Here is a 16,740-nt window from a genome sequence, read left to right as displayed (position 1 = left end):
TGGCAAAGTGTTCTAGGGCATTACACAATACTTTATCATTCCTAGAAATGTTCTCTCTTTGCAATAGCCTAAATATTCATTTACACAGTCAATGTAGAGAAATGCCTAATCCAGAGGAGAAAGTACTAGAAAGAGCTTCAAAACTGAGCAGCTTTGAAAATTAAACTTTCTTTTTAAAAGGCAGTAAATGGGGCAAAAGGGGATAGTTATAGCTTTGCTGTTACACTGCCTCTCCCGATAGCTGGAAGTGAAATGACTAGCACTTTAGTCATGGGGAGGTGAAATAATTCAAACTGATGCCCCCAACACTCCCACAATGACACATCACAGTCCCCAAATTCACTGCTAAAATGCTTTTGGATATGCCACACAGCTGAAAACGCTTTGAACACAGATTCAAAGTGCTTTCAGCTGTCAAAAAAGGGGAGTTCCCATTTTTAGAAAATCACTGTTTATGCTGTAGATTAGTTGGAGACTGGTTTGGAATAATATAGGATGACTTTGTGCTTTCCTTTTACTCTAACAGTTGCAATCCACTTAGATTTGGCATGACTGCTATCTGTGTACCGGCAGCAGTTGACTCCACTGTACTGGATGTCACGAATTAGGGAGCAGCGTTGGTCCTCCCAAGAAACTTTGGAGAAGTCCCATAACCCACTGTAATATATATTGAAAATGCCCTTCAACATTCTCTAGTGGAAATGGGGTGGCATTTCCCCATATTTTGGTCTCCTTGGACTATTTTATCCCAAGAGAGTCACCTCCTGTTGGAGATAGCAACCTTCTCAAGCCTCCTCTATTTAAGGTTTTATCTGTTTTATAATGTGTTGGTTTAATTCCTGAAGCGTATGTCTTATTTGTTTTGCAGATTTTTTACCTCTATGTACTTGAAGCAGTGGGAGGGGCTGCAGACCATGTGACTGGTTCAGTGACTGTTTAGAATGCAGTTGAGGAAAGACAGTTGAGGCTTGAGTCCCTTGGAAGTAGACTGTTATGAAAGAGAGCTGTGCAGAGCAATATAGTTTTGAAGAGACTGTTAAAGACTATAAGTTAAAGATACAAACTGAAACGTTTTAAATTTTAACCTGACAAGAAATGTATCTGTATATTTAAATATGTGAAGTTATGAGTAAAACAAACACGTTATTTTAAAGAAGTCTACTTGAATCTTTGTCTGCTGAGAGTGTTGAATAGAAACAGGATATTTATGTGCCCAGTGATCTTCCATTACCCAATAAACTACGGGAACACCTCTGAAACTCTGGTACCAAATAGGTTATGATTCTAACAGTTCATAATCCAATAGTCTAATATCTCCAATTTATGTCAAATTGTTTTTTTAAAGGCATCCTCGGGAAGGTGTGGCAAAATTGCCTCCTGTACCTCATAGAAGATGCTTGAGTTTTAAGGGCATTTTAAAGCAAATAATGCCGGGTGGCCTTGGTGGTCACACAAACACCTTAGAACGGGCTTGTCCAACCTAAGGCTCATGGGCATTATGCTGCGCAGGACACCTATGAATGCAGCCCCAATACAAAATTGGAAATTTAAGCATTTTGAGTTTTTTTTTGGTAACTCGATTGCACAGTTCTCGAGCACAAATGTTATAGATGACAATGGGATGAAATAATCAGAGTATGTTATGCCTGCAAATATTAGAATATTATCCGGAATTCACATTATAATTGCAAACAATTTAGTCAGAAGACCTGCTCACCAATTTTAAAAGAACCTCCAAACAGGGTGTTGCATAATTTGGATTATTTTGTGAAGGTTTTTCTTGCTTTGTGGAGGTAGATATCATGGAAATTATGCACAGGCCATTTTTTGCTCATCAGTTGTTGTTAGTCTTCCATGTGGCCCAGGGAAGCCAAAAGTTAGGACACCCCTGCCTGAGAGCAACCTACTCGGCCCAGGGGATTGGCCGACAGAGACTTGCTTGGTACATCATTTTTGCACACTTTTTTCCTCCTCCCAAGTCTAAATCGATAATTTAAAGATGCTTTGAATGTTTTAATGGAGCCTGTCAGAATTATTGCTTAATACTAAAATGAGGTTACCTGAATGACATTATGACCACAGCCTGTCTGAAGGATGCACTCTTTTTTCACTTCAGTGCCTCCAAACTGTTCTGGCTGATTTTCAGTGTGTAGCAACGTGCAGCATGTAATGTGCTGCTTTGGATGACAACTTTTGGCCCACAGCAGTTTTCTACTGTTGAACTACAAACTCAGGAAAACAGGAGGCTTGCAAGGATAAACAAACAAACCAATGTCAGGTCAGATCTTGGCCCATTAAAGAAAGAAAGCACTGCTCCATCAGATTTCAATACTGTATATATATTATTACGATGGGGTCTGTTTATTCAACTCCTTAAACCAGTGGTCCTCAACCTGTGGGTCCCCAGATGTTTTGGCCTACAACTCCCAGAAATCCCAGTTTACCAGCTGTTAAGTTTTCTGGGAGTTGAAGGCCAAAACATCTGGGGGACGCAAAGGTTGAGAACCACTGCCTTAAACCCTATGAGAATGTAAGAGCAATTTCCTCTTGTCCCTTTGGTAATCAGTCATAGGATCATAGAAGTGGCCAAAAGAGAGATCTAGTCCCACTCCTGCCATATAGGACTACACAGTTAAAGCACTCCTGAGAGATGGCCATCCAAGTTGTGCTTAAAGGAGGTGACTCTACCACCTGTTCTATGATTAAATAGCTTTTACTGTCAGGAAACCTTTCCCAGTGTTTAGGTGCAATTTCCTTTTATTGTAATTTAAATCAATTGGCTTATGCCCTTGTCTATGGAGTAGCAGAAAACAAGTTTGCGTCATCCTCTATCTATATGATATCCTTTCAAATATTAAAATATGACTACAGTAGAGTCTTGCTTATCCAACGTAAACGGGCCGGCAGAACGTTGGACAAGCGAATATGTTGGATAATAAGGAGAGATTAAGGAAAAGCCTATTAAACATTAAATTAGGTTATGATTTTACAAATTAAGCACCAAAACATCATGTTATACAACAAATTTGACAGAAATAGTAGTTCAATATACAGTAATGCTTTGTAGTAATTACTGTATTTATGAATTTAGCACAAAAATATCATGATATATTGAAAACATTGACTACAAAAATGTGTTGGATAATCCAGAACGTTGGATAAGCGAGTGTTGGATAAGTGAGACTCAACTGTATTATATAACTTCTCAGTACACCAGGCAGGCTCTCAAAGAGAGGGAAAACTGAAGTTATTGTGTGCATTCCGGTCATTTCTGACTTATGGTGACACTAAGGCAAACCTGTCACAGGGTTTTCTTAGCAATATTGATTCAGATGGGGTTTTTCTTTACCATCATCTGAGGCTGAGAGAGTTGACTTACCTAACATTATTTTTGGTCCATGGCCAAAAGAGGATTCAAACCCAGGTCTCCAGATCATAGTCCAACATTCAAAGCACTATCCCATAAGCTTCTAAAGTTCTGTGGTTTCAGCAAGTCTGAAATCATGTAGCCAGAGAGTTGATTCAAGCCAGTCAGACTACATATAACTGAAGCTTCACAAGCTACTGATTTGTTTCAAAGCATTGGTTATGACTTATGTAGTCCTGTAAGGGTTAGGCTACCAAATACAGATTATCAAAACTCTCACTATAGATATGATGCCCAAGTATTCAGATTCTCAGCAACTTCCATGCTCTAAAATTCTCTTCCATTGGGGGGCTATATTGGTCCCTTCTCTGCTGTCCTTTTGCTGGCAGACAAAGACCCTTTTGATTCAAACAGGTGTTTGATGATTAATTGGTTGTAAGGGGGATATATTGTATTTTTATCTTTAATATTTTTTATTTTTTTTAGTTTAAAAACCTCCTTTTAAAACAAATGGTGTTTTAACATGATCCTTGCCTTGTTCACTAGGTTTTAACTTTATCTTGTTTTAACCTTATTGTAAACTTCATTGAATCTCTTCTGGGGAGAAAGCTGGATAAATCAACAATTTCATTTGATAATATACTTCAAAGAATCTCCTGGATTAATTGTCTTGTGATGACCTTCTAACTTCTAACTAGGGAGGAGGGAGCAAGCTTGTTTTCTGCTGCCTTGGAGACTAGGACATGGAACAATGGCTTCAAACTACAGGAAAGGAGATTCCACCTGAACATGAGGAAGAACTTCCTCACTGTGAGAGCTGTTCAGTAGTGGAACTCTCTGCCCCGAAGTGTGGTGGAGGCTCCTTCTTTGGAGGCTTTTAAGCAGAGGCTGGATGGCCATCTGTCAGGGGTGCTTTGAATGCGATTTCCTGCTTCTTGGCAGAGGGTTGGACTGGAGGCCCATGAGGTCCAACTCTATGATTCCATGATCTTTCCTTATGGAGATAATTAAAGTAAAGCAGCTTTCTACAACCTGATGTCCTTTGGATATTTTGAACTTTAACACAGATATTGCCTTATCTTTGGGGCTGATGGAAAAGGAAGTACTAAACCTGGAAGGCAAAACATTCCCCATTCTTCCTTTAGAGATCAGCTCTAATGATCTTCCATCATTGACTAGATCTGATGGGGGCTGTTACGGGGACTGATGGGAGCTATAATTCAAATAATCTGTAGAGCACTAGATTGGGGAAAGTTATAATAGAATACACACATGATGTTGTATTGGGACCAGTGCTTCTTCACCTCTTTGAAATTTGAAATAAAGAGCAATCATGCTAACTGGTAATTTTTCTAAGCTCTAGAAATCAAATGCAGAAGGTTTCACACTGGAAAAACTTTATGTTCCAGAGTGATTGTTCTGGATTATACTCTATTATATCTTCAGACTAATGGGTTAATAACTGCTCAGATTAAGCTCAAAACAACCTTTCAGAGTTTGAAAATAATGCTCATACATTTATGTTATGCTTTATCTCTTCACTGATCATCCCTTCAGTTTAAGAGGTATCTTTGCAAATATCACTGGGCAATTCATTGCACTCAAATGGCTGAGTATAATTAATAGTTATTATACCATTGCCTGGTGTGAATGAGATCCAGCTACATCCTTAATGCAGATTTAATGGGTGTCTCAGCTATTGCTTTGCATAGTTGGCTCCTGAGTGAGAGGCAGAAAGCATGAAGCTCAATAGTCTCTTCATTATTTTTGCTAGTGACAGGCAACCAAAACACTGGGCCGAAGAGCCTTTTCATTCTTGGCCACTGGTTCATGGTCAGGCGGTTTTGCTCATTAACAAATGGTACAGCTGCCTGCAAGTTGCTTGGCAGATTGGAGCAGAACACACTACTTTAGCAGAAGAACTATTCAGACTAGACATATCAGCATTAAAGGTAAATCCACTAATTGTGATATGCCCTCTGGGTGGCAGCAAAGAAATGAAACATTCCATGGAAATAGTGACCTTAAATATTTCTTGCATGTAAATGCAAGGACCACCAATGGAGAGGAAATAGTTTAGTTATGGCTTGGAAACCCCAGAAGAGCCTTGAAATGTGTGAATTGGGTGGTGTGCAGAGTTATCATTAAGGAGAGCAGCTGGTGCTGTATTTCAATTCTGAGTTGCACAGCTCAGAATTTGGGGAAGATAAGTGTGTTGATTATGACACACTTATCTCCCCCAAAGTTCCTGATGTAGTGAGTCATGGAATAATGTGACATTTCAGATTTTTTTTTTTAGAGCTTGAGAAAGTTACTTTCCAGCCAGCAGGACCAATAGGATTCAGGAAGATGTTTTTCTAAAAGATAAACTTTTCAAAGTTCCCATACTTTCTCACATCTTGTGGCAATGATCCTCACAACTTAATGAGGTTAATCACATAATTAGAGTTGGGAGTGACAAAAGGAGCCATGTAATCCAACTCCTTTTCATGAAGGGATAAACAACTAAAACATTCCTGGATGGCCATATGTTGAGAGCGTTTTGATTTTGTATTCCTACATGGCATGGGGTTGGATTGGATGGTTCTTTGTGGTCTCTTCAAACTCTATGATTTTTAAGATGTTTATCCTATCATCTGTCTTGAATCCTCAACTGCTCAACAACAATGGATGACCCCAGGTTGTTGTACAGCAAGAAAGATTTCCCCCTTCTTCACTTTCTTCTCACTGTGCATAATTTTCTAGTTTTGTTACATCTCTCCTTTTCAACAGTCCCGGTTGTTTGTACCTCACATGGGAGAGGAATTAATCCAGCCCCTTGATACGTTTGGTTGTCCTTGAAATGAGGACATGCATTTGTTTACTGTCCTGAAACTCTTGCCAATCTGTTTCATTAGATGCTGCCAAGTTCTAGCATTATGATGGATGATGGGGGGGGGGGGGGGGGAACTCACCACGCAAAATTATATCAACTTCTGTCAACTCCCCCATACTTTGACATTTCTCCCTAAGGTAAAAAGCCCCAATTATTGTAGTCTTACCTCACAGAAAAGGATCTCCAACTCCCTGATCATTTGGTTTCTCAATGCAGTGTCTTTTCAAGTTCAGCAATAACTTTATTAAGAAGTGGCAATCACAGCTGCACACAGTATTCCAAATGTGAATGCGCTGAGGAATTGTGGAAAGCCATTATGATACTGACATTAAAAGAAATCATCACTCTGATCCATTTTCTAAAAACCTTTAACATGAAATGTTTCTATTATTCAGCCACTACACACCAAATTGCTGCTTTCATTGATTTGTCCTCTGTGATCTCAAAGTATCTTCTGGTTAGGTGCCATAAGTGCATAGCTGCTGTGGAGACATGTACTCAGAGTTGCAAAGAACAAAACATGAGGGAGGGAAGGACAGGGTTGTACATAAGCATCATCTCCTATGTCTTTAGGTACAGAAGCACATACTGGTTACAGCCCTCTCGGTATAGCAGAGCTGTTATATGAGGACTACCCCTATGCAGAATAGCAAAAGTTTGCTGGCCACCAGTTAGTGCACTTGAGGGCCAGGGTTTCCCAGTTCTGTGTTTATACCATATTTTTAAAGATTCGCTTAAGGCCCATCTTTTAATATCTTTTATTGTCCACTGACATTCTAGTTTCCGTTTATAAGCTGAAAAATAAAGTACAGTAGAGTCTCACTTATCCAACATAAACGGGCCGGCAGAATGTTGGATAAGCGAATATGTTGGATAATAAGGAGGCATTAAGGAAAAGCCTATTAAACATCAAATTAGGTTATGATTTTACAAATTAAGCACCAAAACATCATGTTATACAACAAATTTGACAGAAAAAGTAGTTCAATAGGCAGTAATGCTATGTAGTAATTACTGTATTTATGAATTTAGCACCAAAATATCACGATATATTGAAAACATTGACTACAAAAATGTGTTGGATAATCCAGAACATTGGATAAGCGAGTGTTGGATAAGTGAGACTCTACTGTAACTGCTTTGGGAGATGATTGGAGGTTCAGACAACATGGCCGGTCCAGTGAATGTGATGGTTTGTCTACCTATCTTCTCAAGAGATTTACAGGATTTTTTTTAAAAAAGCGACACTGATGGATTCGTTCCACAAGTGGAAAGTGACATTTGTAGGCAGTCCATGTTTCCCATGTAACTTCAACATGCAATGCTCAATGGACAGCTATGGCACATAATGTACAAATACAGTGTCCAAGGATAAGGCAAAGCAGAACATGTTGTATGCACAATTCTTCTTCTACATCTATTACTAGTAAGCAACGGTGACATTTTGGCCCCACATGCATAGCAGGAACTATTCTTAAAGGGGTTGCAAACACAGTTGGCTGAACATAGAAGCCTCCTTATGATAAAACATATCCCATCAGGATTCCTAATTGCACATAATCCATCTTAATGTGGTTAGATCCTCACCATCAGATCTTAGTTCCAACTCTATCAGGATCTTTAAAAGATCTGCATATCTGAAATGGCATAGAAAGTAGGATTTCCATGTCCTTGCCTCCCTTTTACTCTTCATAAGATGAGTCCAAATAACCTAGTGTATAAGGAGGCAGGATTTAGTCCCCCAATGTGCATCACTTTACACTTATACTAAAATGCATTTGCTATTTTGTTACCCATTCACCCAGTGAATATATTAATATTAAAACACCATTAAGCAAACTATTATATCAAAAACAACTGAAATAAAAACAATTTAAAAGCTCATCACTAAAAAGTGCAGCATCTATCCATTAAAAGCCCTTTGCTGAAAAGTCAATCAATTCCCCAAAGTCCACCTAGATAAAAAGGTAATTCCCTTTCAATGCTTGTTCCTTGCTCTCATTTTTAAAAAAGCATTCATCTCCATCATCATCCATTGTTCTCTAAGAAATGTTGCATTAATTTGCTTGTTTTTTTTTTTGCATTCTATTATTTTCTTTTTTCTTCTGTATGGTTGCTAGTTGTGTTGTTTATTCATTCCTTTACTTCCGACTCCTCCTGACCTCACGGACCAGCCCAAGCCAGAGCTCCCTGTTGGCTGCCACCACCCCAGCTCCTTCAAGGTCAAGCCAGTCACTTCAAGGATACCATCCATCATCTTGCCCTTGGTCAGCCCCTCTTCCTTTTTTTCTTCAATTTTCCCCAGCATCATTCTCTTCTCCAAGCTTTTCTGTCTTCTCATTGTCTGGCCAAAGTACTTCATCTTTACTTTTAATATCCTTCCTCCAGTGAGCAGTCGGGCATTATTTCCTGGAGTATGGACTGGTCTGATCTTTTTGTAGGTCCAAGGCATTCTCAGAATTTTCTTCTAACACCACAGTTCAAAAGTGTCTATCTTCCTTCACTCAGCTTTCCTTATGGTAGCTAGTTCTTATACTTAAAATAATAGTTATTCACCTGGTAGATCAGGGTGATGTCCTCTGTGGTATTCTAATGGGCAAGTTGGCAAATTATGGGCAATGCAATGACAATATTAATTAAATTTGTAGTTGGTTGATGTCCTGATTTAGCCACCACTTGCTTTAAAATGTCACAGTTTCTCTCTCCTCATTCCACTTTCCCCCCTTGTTTTCATTTACTGTAAACTGAGTTCAAAATACAAAAGTAGTTTGCCCTCAATTAACTCAGCAGGAGGCACAGGGGAGAAAGTAATAAAATCTTGCCCTTCCCAGAAGATTTAGGCAAAAACAAACTACTACAGCCTCTCTTTTCTTGCGTGTTCTGCCTTATTAATAATTATTCAAATTTTGTCCACATTCTAATGTTGCTTGGCCATACATGTCCTCATTTTCACTGGTGAAATGTTGGAGGACGTGATTCTGTTCTGGACCCCATGTTGTTTTACATCTTTATAAATGACATGGTGGAAGAAGTAGAGGAAATGCCCAATGATTTTGCTGATAACACTGGGCTAGAAGGAGTGCCTAATATTGCAGAACTGAATCAAGAGTCAAAATGACTATCTCAGACTGGAGAACTGGATCAAAACAATGTCCCACCCTGGGCATTCACAGATATGTAAACCTCACTTGCCTAGATTCCAACAAACCTCACAACCTCTGAGGATGCCTGCCATAGATGTGGGTGAAATGTTAGGAGAGAATGCTTCTGGAACATGGCCATACAGACTCACAACAACCCAAACAAAAAGAGTTTCAGGAGGAACTGGTTTCAAAACTTGCATTTAGGCAGGAAATATCAGATAAACTAATATAGGATAGCTGACATCTGGCTTGGCAGTTAGTACATGCGTAAAAGATGTTGAGGTCTTAATAGACGACAAGCTAAATATGACTCAGCAATGTGATACAGCAACTTAAAAAAAGAAATTTGCTTCTAGACTGCATCACCAAAAGAATAATATCCGGATGAAAGGAAGGAATAGTATCACTTTCTTCTTCTTAGTCAGGTTTTGCCTATGTGCCCAGTTGTAGACTCGACAGTTAAATGATTTTTTAGATTTTGGAATTTGTCCAGAAGAGGATAAATAAGGTAGTACATCTACCACCTGAAAAAGTACACTATATAAAGAATGATTGAGTGGACTGGGTATGTTTGATTTGAAGAAGAAAACAGCGTGTAAGGAGAATCTCTGTAGACCCAAAGATAGATGAGATCTCCCATCTCATTACTAATGTTCCCCTTTTGTGAAAGGTACTTAAAAATGATGGCTTGGATGTTCTTGGAGGAAACAAGTTATTTGAATCAATTTCAGATTGGTTTCAGACAGTCCACAGTACTGAAACAAGTTTTGCTGTCCCAATGACAACCTATTCCAGGAGAAAGATAGTTGGAATGCTATTTTGCCTTCCTGGACCTCTCAGCTGATTTTGATACAATTGAGCATGGTATTATATTGAATGGGAACACTTTGCTGCAGTGGCTGTAGTTTTATCTGAGGAGTCAGTTCTGGAAAGCAACATTGTGGGATTACTGTTCAGCACCAAATCTACTAAGCTGCAGGGTGACACAGGGTACCAACTTGCTGTATAATATTGTTATGAAGCTATTGGTGAGATCAATAGGATTTTGGGGACTGGATGCCATCAATATGCAGATGATACCATGGTCTCTTACTCCTTGTCACTGGGCTTTCCTGAGGTTGTTCTGATACTGGAACAATGCATGGGTGCTGTAATTGGTTGGATGAAGACTAATAAATTGAAACTGAATCCTGATAAGATTGGTGGATGATTATGGAGTGGTGAATGCCAGGTTTGGGAATTAGTAAACTGAATGGTCATAGATGAGGTTGCATTCCTCTTAAGGAGGCAGATGCATAGCCTGGGAGTAGTTCTAGGTCCATCTCTGTAACCGAAATAGTCCAAATAGATGTGGCCAGCTTTAACTAGTCTTTCAGATGTTTCTAAAAGGGACTATGTAGTCACTAGTTCACACATTTGTGACCTATCAATTAGACCACTGCAATCCACTCTGTGTGAGCTTGCTCTTGAAAATGATGTAAAAGCTATGGCTATCGGAAAACACATCAGTGAGATTACTGATCAAAACAATATACAGAAAGAACATAACACTAGTCTGAAAGGAATTGCACTGGCTGCAAACATACTTCTGGTGTGAACTCAAGTTAATGGTAAAAATCTTCAAAGACCTAAAAGGTTTGGGACCACAATACTTGAAGGAAAGCATCTCCCTATATAAATCTGATTGCCTGAGGGGCTCTCTTCAAGCTGTCAACAGTGGGAGCAATAGACCTGGTTGACAAGGGAAAGGACCTTGTCTACTCTGGTCCTGACCGATGCTGATGTTGACCTCATGCCAACCATATTGTTGCACCCCTAGGCTGCATAGGAACCTTGAAATCACATTGGAGCCCAGAATATATGCAATCAAGCTGTTTATTGAAGATTATAAGTAAGCACAAGCAAATATAGTTCAGAGTCAATAAAATGGGTTAGATCCACAAGAGCAGTGTACTTGAAAGTCTTTAAGCAAGAGTCCAAGAAAGTCACTCAAATATTATAGTCCAAACCAGAACTCGAACTTAGTCCCACTGGAAGTATCAAGAATAGTCCAAACAGGATTCAATTCCAAGGCATGAAACAACCTGGAAACCACAGGAAACAAGGCTAGAATGCAGGATCAAACTCCAGTATAATCCAAGGTATTGGAAATCCACATAGCAAAGTCAAAGTATTCCATTGGATTCAAAGGCAGAAACAAGGCAGGAACTTGAATCAAAATCCACGGCTGCAAGGCATACAAGAACATGGAGCAAAGATCTTTCTCTCTTGAATTGCAAAGTTGACACCTCTGCCGTGCAGAGAAAGGATCAAGCATTTAAGGAAAACCCAAGGTCTTCCTCCCATGGGAAAACTATTTCTCTCATGAGAAAACTACTCATTAGCATGCTTCAAAAGCATTCGTTTACTCCTTCATAAATATTGGAGCTCCCTTCTTTTGTGAGTGATTGCCTCCCTTCTGTCAAATACATCATCCTCCTCCAAACTAGAATGTCTATCTGGCAGCTGGTGAACTGGCCTTGACAGCGAGGAAGAATGCCATGGAAACCCTTTGGACAAGTGATATCCTCCCAGAGGAAGACAATACAAACCGCCTCTGAACAAATCTTACCAAGAAAGCCACATGATGAGATCCACATGATGAGCCTCAGGATCCCCATGAGTTGGAAACAATATGATGGTAAGCAGCACAACCCATGCATGCAAGCATGCACACACACACATACACACACAGGTTAGTCTTTCAAAAAGATTTGCAGGTGGTATGGTAGGCAACTTCCATATCTGGAGAGCTTGGAAGAAGAAGCATTTTTAATGCTTTTCCAGAAGATAGGATCAAAGCCACAGGATTCAAATGAATAAAATTTTTTTGACTAAACATTAGAAAGAGCTGAGACTGTCTCAGAAGGTTGTGGATTCTGCTTTAATAGAGATTTTAAACCAAAGGTTAGATGACTCTTTCATACAGGTTCATTAGCAATAGATTTTCTGTATTTGCAGAGGATTAGAACAAATGACTCTTGATGCCCTTTCCAACTCTAGAATTGGATCAAGGTTTAGGTAAATATGAACAGATAAATGATACAGATGTAATTCTATATATGGATGGATTGGCATCTTTGCCATTTGGATTAGGACTGTGTGAAATAGCACTTACCGTTAAAGTCCCCAAAAGTTGAGGACTAGGAAGCATGAAGCACTGTCTTCAATATCAAATTTCATAGATTTTAGAATCTTCAGGAGATGTCCTCCTGTCCTGCTCCTACCATTCCAAGCACGTATCTAGAAGAGTATGGCATATTACTGTTTATTGCAACCTCTGTCTTCCAGCTAAAACCACCACTATGTCTATAGCCCATGTTAGACAATGACATTTTCCTTTCAAATTTCTTGCAAATCCCCAATCTACTGGAATTTGCTGTAGCAACTAGCTAGGTGCAAAGACAGGGAGCAACATGTGCAGCATATCCCTAGATTTCAATGTTGTCTTCATACACACTCTGACAATACCATGACAGAACCTAAACTTGCCATCCATAGCATCAGACGGTTAATTCTTCTGTTCATCTCCCAGTGCAGTGCAAGCTATCATCTGACAGCAATACCCTTTTGCTTTCTATATGAGATGAACAGTACAATCTCCACACTAAAGAATAAATGGATACAAATCTGACAAATGACTTTTAAAAACAACCAGTGGGAGAGCATTTCAGCCTCTCAGAACAATCTGCAACAATTCTTAAATCGGTAATTCCTAAGCAACATGAAAGATAAGTTCAATTCTATTCCTTACAATTTAATATTAACATAAAAGCATTTTAACAAAATCATTCTACACATGTTAAATAGCTTGGGCATAGTTTCTAGATCTTTTATCATTTTGGCCAGCCTTCTCTGCACAGGTTCCAACTTGGCAATATCCCTCTTGAATTGTGGTGTCCAAAACTGAGTCTGGGTTTGGACAGTCAACCAAATACTAAACCACCTAACAGTAGCATTGCCTAATTCACATTTTACTAGCTTCTTTGTGAGAATATCATGGAAATCCATGCTTAAGGCATTACTAATATGAAAATATACTACATCTACAGCACTCCCTTTATTTACCATGTGTGTACCTCTACTAAAAATGGAGAGAAGATTAATCTGGCATTACCTGCTTTACAGAAACCCATGTTGACTTTTAGTGACCATAGCTTTCCTTTCTGCTGCTGCTCAGTCGCATAGTCATTTCCGACTCTTTGTGACCTCATGGACCAGTCCATGCCAGAGCTCCCTGTAAGCCGTCACCACCCCCCGTTCCTTCAAGGTCAAGCCAGTCACTTCAAGGATACCATTCATCCATGCCCTTGGTCGGCCTCTCTTCCTTTTTCCTTCCATTTCCCCCAGCATCATGATCTTTTCCAAGCTTTCCTGTCTTCTCATGATATGGCCAAAAAACTTCATCTTTGCCTCTAGTATCCTTCCCTCCAGTGAGCAGCCGGGCATTATTTCCTGGAGGATGGACTGGTCTGATCTTCTTGTGGTCCAAGGCACTCTCAGGATTTTCTTCCAACACCAGAGTTCAAAAGCGTCTATCTTCCTTTGCTCAGCCTTCCTTATGATCCAGCTCTCGCATCCATAGATTACTATGGGGAATACCATTGCTTTGACTAAGCAGACCTTCGTTGCCAGTGTGATGTCTCTGCTCTTCACTATTTTGTCAAGGTTGGCCATTGCTCTCCTCCCAAGAAGTAAACGTCTTCTGATTTCCTGACTGCAGTCTGCATCTGCAGTGATCTTCGCGCCTAGAAATATAAAGTCTGTCATTGCCTCCACGTTTTCCCCTTCTATTTGCCAGTTATCAATAGGTGTAGTTGCCATGATCTTGGTTTTCTTGATGTTTAACTGCAACCCAGCTTTTGCACTTTCTTCTTTCACCTTGGTGATAAGGCTCCTCAGCTCTTCCTCACTTTCAGCCATCAGAGTGGTATCATCCACATCCCTAAGGTTGTTAATGTTTCTTTCAGGAATTTTAACTCCGGCCTTGGATTCCTCAAGCCCCGCATGTCGCATGATGTGTTCTGCGTACAAGTTGAATAGGTAGAGTGAAAGTATGCAGCCCTGCCGTACTCCTTTCCTAATCTTGAACCAGTCAGTTGTTCCATGATCTGTTCTTACTGTGGCTACTTGGTCTTTATACAGATTTCTCAGGAGGCACACAAGGTGACTTGGTATCCCCATACCACCAAGAACATGCCACAGTTTATTATAGCCACACAGTCAAAGGCTTTAGAATAGTCAATAAAGCAGAAGTAGATGTTTTTCTGAAACTCCCTGGCTTCCTCCATTATCCACTCCTTTCTGAGTGCTTACAAATTGTCTTTTAAATCTTTTCTTGGTGTTGATGTATCTTATATAAAATGGCAAAATAAATGTATCCTGTTTAAATTTTAGCTCAGTTGAAAATTCTTTATCAGTTCTGGTTTCTTTAACTGCCTCCCCTTTTTCTTCCACAATGAAACTATTAGAAGTGCCTTCACTATCTCAGTTTTAAACAACTCCTAGCTATCATGAATTCTTTTTCCTTTTGTATTTTTGACCTCAGGATCCCATCCAGTATTTTCTTAACTTTTCTGAATATGTGTCTGATTATGCTTGGGTTCCTCTTTCTACTGTATAACAAGCTCCAGGAAAAACAAGGCTGCTTCCACCGAAGGATCCTGCTACTTTCACTCTGTTAACCAGGTCATTCTTGTTTGTTAGGATCAGATCTAAGCTGAGTCCCTTGTTGCTTCTTTTACCTTCTGGACCATGAAATTGTATGCGAGGCAAGTGAAGAATTTGTTGAATCTTATATTCTTGGCAGAGTTTGACTTCCAACAAATATCACGATAGTTGAAATCTCCCATTACTATTACAATTCTCCTTTCTGAACCTGTGGTCATCTATCCCAGGAAGACTTCACCCAGATCCTTAGTTTATTATAGAGGTCTGTAGTAGACCACCACAATGATATCCGTTAATTTCCTTCCTTAATTTTTATTTAAATACTATCAACCTGGCTTCCAGGATTTAAGTCATGGGTCTTTTCACAGGTGCAAATCCTTGACATATGATGCTATCCTTTCTTCTTTTCTGTTTGGTCTATTTCACTGAAGTAGGCTATAACTCTCTATTACTGTATTCCAATCATGGGAATCATCCCACCAGATTTCAGTGATGCTCATTATATCATATTTACTTTGTTGGGTTAAGAGTGGAAGTTCATCCTGTTTGTTTCCCATACTCTATGATATTTAAGATCATAGACCATCCTCTCTAGTTTTTAATTAAGATTCCCCCCACGGTTAGGTACTTGTACCATTCACTCAATTCATTCTATAAGACAGATGTTATCTCCAGCACTTGATGAACTCCTGCTCTCAAGAATGTTGTCTCCCTTCCGAACATAACTCAATTTAAAGTCCTCACTATTTTCTATCTCACTTGCTCCTTGGCATGTAGAACACAAAATTAATATATCATGCATTGAGCAGCGTGGACTAAATTCCAAGAAAATTGATGCTAATTCATAAGTATTTGCAAGACTGTAAAGTGATACAATACAACAACAACAACAACAACAACAACAACAACAACAACAACAACAACATATTGTATTCTGCCCTATCTCCCCAAGGGAACTCAGGATGGATTCCAACATACAACAGGCAACTTTCAATGCCTCCATAAAACAAACAATACTGACATAAAATCCTGGGGAAACCCCACATATGAAAACAACAGTTAAAACCTAACATCAAATTAAAGCTAAGATCAATGAATTAAACTTAACATCAATAATTTAAACTAACATACTCAGACAAAAATATATCTAATGACAAAAAATCTGAATAAACGTCCATATTAATTTTCAGAAGCCAACTGGAGTTCACAAAGTTGTGTGGGTTAGTTGTGTGGCCTATGGTGGTAAATTGGAATGACATAGACTAGCAGATTACTGCAGATGCAGACTGCAGCCAAGAAATCAGAAGACATCTACTTCTTGGGAGGAGAGCAATGACCAATCTCGATAAAATAGTGAAGAGTAGAGACATCACACTGGCAACAAAGGTCCACATAGTTAAAGCAATGGTATTCCCTGTAGTAACCTATGAATGCAAGAGCTGGACCATAAGGAAGGCTGAGCAAAGGAAGATAGACGCTTTTGAACTGTGGTGTTGGAGGAAAATTCTGAGAGTGCCTTGGACCGCAAGAAGATCCAACCAGTCCATCCTCCAGGAAATAATGCCCGGCTGCTCAATGGAAGGAAGTATATTAGAGGCAAAGATGAAGTACTTTGGCCACATCATGAGAAGTCAGGAAAGCTTGGA

General features: G+C 39.4%; 1 protein-coding gene across 1 annotated transcript; it reads right to left on the bottom strand.

Moving 5' to 3' along the window:
- Positions 1 to 999: 999 nt before the first annotated feature.
- On the bottom strand, positions 1,000 to 16,207 carry LOC134295527 (uncharacterized). Its single transcript, XM_062968344.1, has 3 exons — positions 12,543 to 16,207; positions 6,409 to 6,535; positions 1,000 to 2,246 (listed from the first exon to the last, which is right to left on the bottom strand). Exon 1 carries the CDS (start codon positions 14,606 to 14,608, stop codon positions 13,613 to 13,615), a length of 996 nt encoding a protein of 331 aa, XP_062824414.1. The 5' UTR covers positions 14,609 to 16,207; the 3' UTR covers positions 1,000 to 2,246; positions 6,409 to 6,535; positions 12,543 to 13,612.
- Positions 16,208 to 16,740: the final 533 nt, after the last annotated feature.

Source organism: Anolis carolinensis, chromosome 1 (assembly GCF_035594765.1).
Source record: "Anolis carolinensis isolate JA03-04 chromosome 1, rAnoCar3.1.pri, whole genome shotgun sequence".
Lineage (NCBI taxonomy): Eukaryota > Metazoa > Chordata > Lepidosauria > Squamata > Dactyloidae > Anolis > Anolis carolinensis.
This window is presented reverse-complemented; position numbering and strand designations above follow the sequence as displayed.

Bases quoted from the DNA above. Each gene is read 5' to 3' on its own strand.
- LOC134295527 (XM_062968344.1), bottom strand. From the start codon at position 14,608: ATGGGGATACCAAGTCACCTTGTGTGCCTCCTGAGAAATCTGTATAAA.